This window comes from Triticum urartu, chromosome 7A (genome assembly GCF_056163025.1).
Source record: "Triticum urartu cultivar PI428250 chromosome 7A, HENAU_Tu73, whole genome shotgun sequence".
Classification (NCBI taxonomy): domain Eukaryota; kingdom Viridiplantae; phylum Streptophyta; class Magnoliopsida; order Poales; family Poaceae; genus Triticum; species Triticum urartu.
The window spans coordinates 580,669,073-580,679,249 of record NC_141879.1 but is presented as its reverse complement, the minus strand read 5'-3'; the positions used below and the strand labels follow the sequence as shown (position 1 = coordinate 580,679,249).

Sequence of the window (10,177 nt, the reverse complement as noted above, 5' to 3'; positions counted from 1 at the left end):
ACGTACCCTAAAACTTCCAGAACAAACAATAGATCGGGAGTTCCGCTACCAGAAGCCTCCGTAGCCACCGAAAGCCAATCTAGACCCGTTCCGGCACCCTGTCGGAGGGGGAATCCCTCTCCGGTGGCCATCTTCATCATCCCGGTGCTCTCCATGACGAGGAGGGAGTAGTTCTCCCTCGAGGCTGAGGGTATGTACTAGTAGCTATGTGTTTGATCTCTCTCTCTCGTCTTCTTGAGGTGATACGATCTTGATGTATCGCGAGCTTTGCTATTATAGTTGGATCCTATGATGTTTTCTACCCCTCTACTCTATTGTAATGGATTGAGTTTCCCCTTTGAAGTTATCTTATTGGATTGAGTCTTTAAAGATTTGAGAACACTTGATGTATGTCTTGCCGTGTGTATCTGTGGTGACAATGGGATATCACGTGATTCACTTGATGTATGTTTTGGTGATCAACTTGCGGGTTCCGCCCATGAACCTATGCATAGGGGTTGGCACACGTTTTGTCGTGATTCTCCGGTAGAAACTTTGGGGCACTCTTTGAGGTCCTTTGTGTTGGTTGAATAGATGAATCTGAGATTGTGTGATGCATATCATATAATCATACCCACGGATGCTTGAGGTGACATTGGAGTATCTAGGTGACATTAGGGTTTTGGTTGATTTGTGTCTTAAGGTGTTATTCTAGTACGAACTCTAGGGCTGTTTGTGACACTTATAGGAATAGCCCAACGGATTGATTGGAAAGAATAACTTTGAGGTGGTTTCGTACCCTACCATAATCTCTTCGTTCGTTCTCCGCTATTAGTGACTTTGGAGTGACTCTTTGTTGCTTGTTGAGGTGTGATCCAATTTTGTTATTATTGTTGAGGGAACTTACACTAGCGAAAGTATGAACCCTAGGCCTTGTTTCAACGCATTGCAATACCGTTTACGCTCACTTTTATCATTAGTTACCTTGCTGTTTTTATATTTTCAGATTACAAATACCTTTATCTACTATCCATATTGCACTTGTATCACCATCTCTTCGCCGAACTAGTTCACCTATACAATTTACCATTGTATTGGGTGTCTTGGGGACACAAGAGACTCTTTGTTATTTGGTTGCAGGGTTGCTTGAGAGAGACCATCTTCATCCTATGCCTCCTATGGATTGATAAACCTTAGGTCATCCACTTGAGGGAAATTTGCTACTGTCCTACAAACCTCTGCACTTGGAGGCCCAACAACGTCTACAAGAAGAAGGTTGTGTAGTAGACATCAAACTCTTTTCTGGCGCCGTTGCCGGGGAGGTGAGTGCTTGAAGGTATATCTTTAGATCTTGCAATCGAGTCTTTTAGTTTCTTTTTTTATCACTAGTTTAGTTTTTAAAAGAAAACTATAAAAAATGGAATTGAGTTTGTCTCATACACTTCACCTTTTTAATATCTTTCGTGAGTATGATGGAAAGGATAATTGTGCTCAAGTGCTAGAAGAAGAAATCTATAAAATGTTTGGCACTAAATATTTGAATGATGAGCATGATTGCAATGTTGTTAGTACGAATACTTTGAATATCCATGATGCTAATGATATGCAAAGCCACAAGCTTGGGGAAGTTATGTTTGATGAAGATGATATTTTTGTCCCCCAAGTTTTGATGAGCAAATTTATTATGATGAAAGCATGCCTCCTATTTATGATGATTATATTCATGAAAGTGGATTTGGAGAGGTCATGACTTTATTTTGTGATGAATCCACTATTCCCGAAGAGGTTCCAATTGATTATGAGAACAAATTTGCTATCTATGATGATTATTGTGATGACTTGTATGCTATAAAGAATAATGATATCCATGAAACTTGTCATCATGATTTTAGTTTTCAATTGGATTATGCCGCACATGATAATTATTTTTGTTGAGTTTGCTCCCACTATTATTCACACTTTTCAAAATATCGGCCGATATACTGATAAATCGGCCGATTTATCGCTTATCGGGGTCTAACCGATAAGATAAACGCATATCCCCTGAGTTTATCGGTCTGGCCGATTTATCGGCTGTCAGAGCGATTTATCGGCAGTCAGAGCGATTTTGGCCGGTAAATCCAGGGGGCCCACCTGTCTGAAATAACAAAAAAATCTCATGTGGCGCACCGCCTTCCCCAGAACCCTCGCGCGGGACACATCCCTCCCAAGTCCTGATAGGGTTTGGTGTTTGGGCTTCGCCAGCAGTCGCTCCCCGCGATTCACCATGCCGCCACCACCATGGTCTCCTTCTGCGGCCGGACCTTGCTCGCCCGCCCCTCACCTCGTCCCCCTGTCCAGCACCGCCCTGCACCTCGTCGGCTCGTCCCCGTCTCCAGCACCGCCCCGCACCTCGTCCCTCATCTCATCCCCATCTCCAGCACCGGCCGGCCGCGCCCAGTCCTTGAGGATTCCACACAGCGGCGCCCCGTCCTTGAGGCTTCCACACGGCGGCGCCTAGGAGCAGGACGTCTGGAGCAGCTCCCCGCCCACACCCCTCCCCAGGATCCAGCAACGGCGTGCCTCAACCCCCCGCCAACCCTTCGTCCATGATCGAGAGCAGCAGAAGCTCCACACGCCACGGCATGGATTCTTCTCATTCCCGATTCTATTCTCTGGAGAAGTAGTGATGCATGCTTGTTGATTTATTTTGGTTGAGTTATGTAGATGGCTGATTGTATTAGGCAGATTTTAATTATATTAGTCAATTATTGCTTCATTAGTAAACTATGTAGATGGCTGATACATGGTTGTTTCCTTTATTTATGTAGATGCTAATGCATGGTTGTTTCCTTTTATTTATGTAGATGGCTGGTTCAAGTTCATCTCAAGTTGCAAGTTCATCACTTAAGAGGAAGTCGGATGACATGGCTTGGGAGTTTGCCGAGTTGATTGATCCTAGTGATCCACAAAGGCTCAAGTGCAAGCTTTGTGGAAAAGTTATGTCGGGAGGGGTCACTAGGATGAAGGAGCACATTGGGCAGATCAAAGGCGCTGTGCCCAGCTGTATGAAAGCTACACAAGATCAGATTACTCGAGCTTTTGCATCACACGAGGCACCAAAGAGGAAGAAATTGGCAAAGCAAAAGCGTGAAGAAGAAGTTAAAGCTGCAGTCACCATAGAGGTCAACGAGGATGATCAAGAACAGCTGAATGAAGTTGGTGAAGGTACTCCAAAGAAGGGGGCAATGGATCAATATCTTGCACCAATTGATCCTTCGATCCCGTTGAAATCTAAAAAACAGCATACTATAAATGATAGTGTTGATAAGGAAAGAAGCTACAAAGTTGGGCAATATTTGGCTAGATGGATGTACAAGAAAAATGTACCCTTCAATGCTATCAATGATGATGATTTCAAACAGTTTTGTGAGGCTCTTGGTCGCTATGGTCCTGATTGGAAGCAACCCTCGCAATATATGATCAGGGAGAAGATGTTGGTGCAGGAGGTGGAAAGGACTAGGGATTTGTTGAAGCCACATGAGGTCGAGAGGGCGGATATGGGGCGCTCTATCATGACTGATGCTTGGACGGACAAGAAAAAGAGGAGCATGATGAACTTGTGCATGCATTGCAAGTTGGGGACCGTCTATCTTGGATCAAAGGAGGCGTCGGCCGATGCACATACAAGTCTATACATTTTCAATTATGTGGATGAATGCATTGAGAAAATAGGTATGAATCATCTTCAACTTGCTCTCATTCGTTTCTTTTCAAGTTTATTACTTGCTAAATTTTAGTACTTGCTTATTGCTTGACGAAAATTACTTATTGTGTTTTGTAGGTGCTGAAAATGTTGTGCAAGTAGTCACGGATAATGCTTCGAACAACATGGGAGCAAAGGTGATGTTGAAAGATAAAAGGCCCAAGTTATTTTGGACCTCGTGTGCAACTCACACCATCAACTTGATGGTAGAAGCGGTTGAAAAGTTGAAGCATTTTGGTTCTACAATAACCAAAGCCAAAGAAATGACTACTTTCCTTTATGCACATCATACTACATTGGCCTTGATTAGGTCCTATACAAAAGAGAGAGACATTGTTAGACCGGGGGTGACTAGATTTGCTTCGACATTTCTTACCTTGCAAAGTCTTGATGCTAAGAGGAAGCAACTAAAGGAAATGTGTTGTAGTGATACTTGGGAAGGATGCAAGCACATGAGAACAAAGAAAGGGAAGGTGGCTCATGCCGTAATAATGAGTAGGGCATTTTGGAAAAATGTGTCTCTTTGCATTAAGGTATTGTTTACTAAACTTCAAATTGTGCTTGTGTATGTTGGAATGCATGTGTATATGTTAAATACTAATGTGGTGCACTTGTGCTTGGGTATGTTGGAAACTTGGAATGGAAGGTTTTTGAGCCATTGGTGAAGATACTTCGGTTGGCTGATGGCGATGGACAGTCCATGGCCTCTATGTATGGAGAAATAATAGAGGCAAAGAAGGCAATATTGGTGGCGGTTGATAATTCGGACAAGGAATATAAAGCGATCACAACGGCCATGGAGAGCAAGATGAATGGGAGGCTAGATACCCCATTGCACATGGCTGCATATGCCTTGAATCCATATTATAGTTATGCTACCACAAGCATCTTTACCGATGTGGAAGTCATGTCCGGCTTGATGGAAGTTATTGAGCAATTTTATCTCGATGATGATGAGAAGCAAAACAAAGTGCTTAACATTGACTTGCCCAAATTTAAAAATAAGGAAGGCATGTTTGGGAAGGTGGCTGCCACCAAAGCAATTAGCAATGCAAATTTCAATGCCGGTAAGCTTGTTCCCAAGATAATATTGTCATATTGCAATTCTGAATTTTTTGGGCTGATGCATAATACTTTCTATTTTTCCTTGAAATGTAGGGGAGTGGTGTGCAACTTATGGACTACAAACTCCTACATTGATGCACATTGCTTTGAGGATACTCAACTTGACCACAAGTTCATCCGGATGTGAAAGAAATTGGAGTGTTTTTGAACAAGTAAGTCTCAACTTGCAAATACTCAAATCTGATCCATATATTATTTTTGACAGAATGTAAATCACTAAGCTTCATTTCACAATTTTTAGGTGGATGCAAAGAGGAGAAATAAACTAGACGTGCATCGTAGGGACGATCTAGTTTATATTCAATTCAATGGAAGAATGATAGACAAGAGGAAGAAGTCCTCCTCATCTTGTGATGTTCTTCTTGGTGAAGATGCTTCCATGGCACAAGATTGGATATGTGAAGGTGCTTACGTTGATGTTGCGGAGGAGGTTGATGCAATGGGAGCTTCCGAGTTTGTTGAGCTACGTAGAAGTGCAAGAGTGAGAGAACTTCATGAAGTGGAAGAATTTGTTTCCGATGGGGAAGAATCTGATCACGGGCTTGTCAATGAGGATGACATAGACTTTGAGTCCGATGATGATGGGGTGATACAAGGTGCCAATGAAGATGAGGAGGGGGGCCGATGGAGCCTTAATGGGGCTTCAAGCCTTCAGTGATTTGCACTATGTGTGCTTTTTTATGTTTGCTAGCTATTTATTTCAGTTGTGAACTTGTGACTTGTGAGAGATCTATGAACCACTATGTGTGCTGTTTGCTAGTTTCCTATTTTGCTTTGTCGTGCAATGATGCAACTATGCAAAGCTATGGTTATTTATGACCTTACTATGTAATATGTATTGTTGGACTATGTTTATTTCTCATTGTTTGTCATGTGTGTGCACCTACATTTTGCAATTTATTTGATTTTTGAAGGCTTGGAGCACAACTAATGGTACATGGTCATGTATGTCCTTGTGCATGTGTGCGTGTGTGTACTGTTTAATATACTGATATATCATTTTTAAGTCTTGGAGCACAACATGATGGTAGATGGTCATGTATGTGCTTGTGTATGTGTGCACTGTGTAATATATTAATATAGCATATTTTTTAAGGCTTAGAGGACAATTTATTTGTCATGTGTGTGTAATATTATGGCATATTTTACATTATTTTGGTTGGGAAAACCTGAGATTTTAAAAAAAACTTGCCGATAAATGGTCGGCCGATAAAAACGATAAATCGGCCGATAAGCCGATTTATCTCTTCTCTTGGGTCGACCGATAAGTTAACGACAAGCGATATCCCGATATTGATTATTCATGAGAAGAAATTTGCTTATGTGGAGAGTAATAAAAATTATATGCTTGTAGATCATGAAAGAATGCTTTAGATGCTGGTTATATTGTTGAATTCATTCATGATGCTACTGAAAATTATTATGAGGGAGGAACATCTTCTTGTAAGAATTGCAATAATATCAAGTTTCCTCTCTATGTACTTAAAGTTTTGAAATTATGCTTGTTTTACCCTCCTATGCTAGTTGATTATTGTTCCCACAAGTTGTTTGCTCACAAAATCCCTATGCATAGGAAGTGGGTTAGACATAAATGTGCTAGTCATATTCTTCATGATGCTCTTTTTATGTTACAATTCTTATCTTTTATGTGAGCATCATTGGAATCATCATGCCTAGCTAGGGGCGTTAAACGATAGCGCTTGTTGGGAGGCAACCCAACTTTACTTTTGTTCCTTGCTTTTTGCTCCTGTTTAGTAATAAATAATTCATCTAGACTATGTTTAGATGTGGTTTTATGCTTTTAATTAGTGTTTGTGCCAAGTAGAACCTTTGGGAAGACTTGGGGAAAGTGTTGTTGATCTTGCTGTAAAAAATAGAAACTTTAGCGCTCACGAGAATTACTGCCATTTTTATTTGGAGAGTGCTATTTAGTTAATTATTTTTGCATATGATTAATAGATAAATTCCTCAGGTCCATCAATTTATTTTAGAATTTTTTGGGTTCCAGAAGTTTGCATTAGTTACAGATTACTACAGACTGTTCTGTTTTTGATAGATTCTGTTTTTCATGTGTTGTTTACTTATTTTGATGAATCTATAGCTAGTAAATTGTTTATAAACCATAGAGAAGTTGGAATGCAGTATGTTTAACACCAATATAAATAAAAAATGAGTTCATTACAGTACCTTGAAGTGGTGTTTTGTTTTCTTTCGCTAACGGAGCTTACAAGTTTTCTGTTAAGTTTTGTGTTGTGAAGTTTTCAAGTTTTGGGTAAAGATTCGATGGACTATGGAATAAGGATTGGAAAGAGACTAATCTTGGGGATGCCCAAGGCACCCCAAGGTAATATTCAAGGATAGCCAAGAGCCTAAGCTTGGGGATGCCCCGGAAGGCATCCCCTCTTTCGTCTTCGTTCATCGGTAATTTTACTTGGAGCTATATTTTTATTCGCCACATGATATGTGTTTTGCTTGGAGCGTCAATTTATTTTGTTAGGATTTTCTTGCTGTTATTTAGAACAATGTTTTGCATCTTTTATTTCAATAAAAGTGGCATTCATAGCCTTTACTATGCCTATGTTACAAGTATACATGTTGCTGTTTGAAAACAGAAAGTTTACCGCTGTTGCAATAATTTCCTAGAAAAGTCAGAATGCGATAAAATGTTGAAACCTTTTGCATATTAAGATCTGATAAATTTAATACAGTGGGAATTTTCTTTCATAATTTTTGGAGCTAGGGAAGTATGGATGTTGCAGTATTCTTTACAGACTATCCTGTTTAGGCAGATTGCTGTTATGTTTGCATATGTTTGCTTCTTTAATGATTCTATTTGAGGATAGGACTATTAAATATGTAGAGGCATTTAGTATGCAATGTTTAATAATAATTTTAGTGATTTAATACAGTAGAGTATGATAAGGTTTTTGCAATGGTTTATACTAACTTATCTAACGAGTCCTTGTTGAGTTTTGTGTGGATGAAGCTTTTGAGATTTAGGGAGACCGTGATATGAGAGGAATTAAGGAGACACAAAAGCTCAAGCTTGGGGATGTCCAAGGCATCCCAAGATAATATTTCAAGAATTCTCAAGCATCTAAGCTTGGGGATGCCCCAGTTGGCATCCCACCTTTCTTCTTCAACAACTATCGGTTAGTTTCGGTTGATCCTAAGTTTTTGCTTCTTCACATGATGTTTGTCATTCTTAGAATGTCATTTTATTTTGCTTTGCTTTCTGTTTGAATAGAATACCAAGATCTGAAATTATTAAATGTTAGAGATTATTCACATAGTTGCATAATTATTCAACTACTCATTGATCTTCACTTATATCTTTTGGAGTAGTTTGCCATTTGCTCTAGTGCTTCACTTATATCTTTTAGAGCACGGTGGTGGTTTTATTTTGAAGAAATAGATGAACTCTCATGCTTCACTTATATTATTTTGAGAGTCTTAAATAGCGTGGTAATTTTCTTAAATAATCCTAATATGCTAGGCATCCAAGAATAGTAAAAACTTTCATATAGAGTATTGAATACTAAGAGAAGTTCGATGCTTGATGATTGTTTTGAGATATGGAGGTAATAATATCAAAGTCGTGCTAGTTGAGTAGTTGTGAATTTTAGAAATCCTTGTGTTGAAGTTTGCAAGTCCCGTAGCATGCACGTATGGTAAACGTTATGTAACAAATTTGAAACATGAGGTGTTATTTGATTGTCCTCCTTATGAGTGGCGGTCGGGGACGAGCGATGGTCTTTTCCTACCAATCTATCCCCCTAGGAGCATGCGCGTAGTGCCGAGGTTTTTGATGACTTGTAGATTTTTGCAATAAGTGTGTGAGTTCTTTATGACTAATGTTGAGTCCATGGATTATACGCACTCTCACCCTTCCATCCTTGCTAGCCTCTTCAGTACCGTGCATTGCCCTTTCTCACATTGAGAGTTGGCGCAAACTTCGCCGGTGCATCCAAACCCTGTGATATGATACGCTCTTTCACACATAAACCTCCTTATATCTTCCTCAAAACAGCTACCATACCTACCTATTATGGCATTTCCATAGCCATTCCGAGATATATTGCCATGCAACTTTCCATCATTCCGTTCATCATGACACATTCATCATTGTCATATTGCTTAGCATGGTCATGTAGTTGACATAGTATTTGTGGCAAAGCCACCATTCATAATTCTTTCATACATGTCACTCTTGGTCAATTGCATATCCCGGTACACCGCCGGAGGCATTCATATAGTCATCTTTGTTCTAGTATCGAGTTGTAATCATTGAGTTGTAAATAAATAGAAGTGTGATGATCATAATTTTCTAAAGCATTGTCCCAAGTGAGGAATATAAAAAAAGGCCATAAAAAGAGAAGGCCCAAAAAAGAGAAAGGCCATAAAAAAGAGAAGGCCCAAAAAAAGAGAAAGGCCATAAAAAAGAAAAAGGCCCAAAAAAGAGAAAAGAAAAAAATGAGAGAAAAAGAGAGAAGGGACAATGTTACTATCCTTTTACCACACTTGTGCTTCAAAGTAGCACCATAATCTTCATGATAGAGAGTCTTTTTTTGTCACTTTCACGTACTAGTGGGAATTTTTCATTATAGAACTTGGCTTGTATATTCCAACAATGGGCCTCACCAAGTGCCCTAGGTCTTCGTGAGCAAGCAAGTTGGATGCACACCCACTTAGTTTATTTTGTTGAGCTTTCATACATTTATAGCTCCAGTGCATCCGTTGCATGGCAATCCCTACTCCTTACATTAACATCAATCAATGGGCATCTCCATAGCTCATTGATTAGCCTCGTTGATGTGAGACTTTCTCCTTTTTGTCTTCTTCACATAACCCCCTCATTATTCTATTCCACCCATAGTGTTATATCCATGGCTCGCGCTCATGTATTGCGTGAAATTTTATAGGTTTGAGATTACTAAAGTATGAAACCATTTCTTGGCTTATCATCGGGGTTGTGCATGATGAGAGCATTCTTGTGTGACGAAAATGGAGCATGACTAAACTATATGATTTTGTAGGGATGAACTTTCTTTGGCCATGTTATTTTGAGAAGACATAATTGCTTAGTTAGTATGCTTGAAGTATTATTATTTTTATCTCAATATGAACTTTTGTCTTGAATCTTTCGGATCTGAATATTCATACCACAATTAAGAAGAATTACATTGAAATTATGCCAAGTAGCACTCCGCATCAAAAATTCTGTTTTTATCATTTACCTACTCGATGACAAGCAGGAATTAAGCTTGGGGATGCTTGATACGTCTCCAACGTATCTATAATTTTCCATTGCTCCATGCTATATTATCT

General features: G+C 39.5%; 1 protein-coding gene across 1 annotated transcript; it reads left to right on the top strand.

The window, feature by feature from the left end:
• Positions 1 to 2,825: 2,825 nt before the first annotated feature.
• On the top strand, positions 2,826 to 5,507 carry LOC147960519 (uncharacterized). Its single transcript, XM_087533395.1, has 5 exons — positions 2,826 to 3,693; positions 3,803 to 4,257; positions 4,371 to 4,791; positions 4,883 to 5,001; positions 5,091 to 5,507. Exons 1-5 carry the CDS (start codon positions 2,826 to 2,828, stop codon positions 5,505 to 5,507), a joined length of 2,280 nt encoding a protein of 759 aa, XP_087389521.1.
• The last annotated feature ends 4,670 nt before the right edge of the window (positions 5,508 to 10,177 follow it).

What these genes read in the sequence shown, in the direction of transcription:
- LOC147960519 (XM_087533395.1), top strand. Translation starts at nt 2,826, where the DNA reads ATGGCTGGTTCAAGTTCATCTCAAGTTGCAAGTTCATCACTTAAGAGG. An exon ending in ATGTGTCTCTTTGCATTAAG is followed by an intron (nt 4,258 to 4,370) that starts GTATTGTTTACT and finishes TTGGAATGGAAG; the next exon opens with GTTTTTGAGCCATTGGTGAA. An exon ending in CAATGCAAATTTCAATGCCG is followed by an intron (nt 4,792 to 4,882) that starts GTAAGCTTGTTC and finishes CTTGAAATGTAG; the next exon opens with GGGAGTGGTGTGCAACTTAT.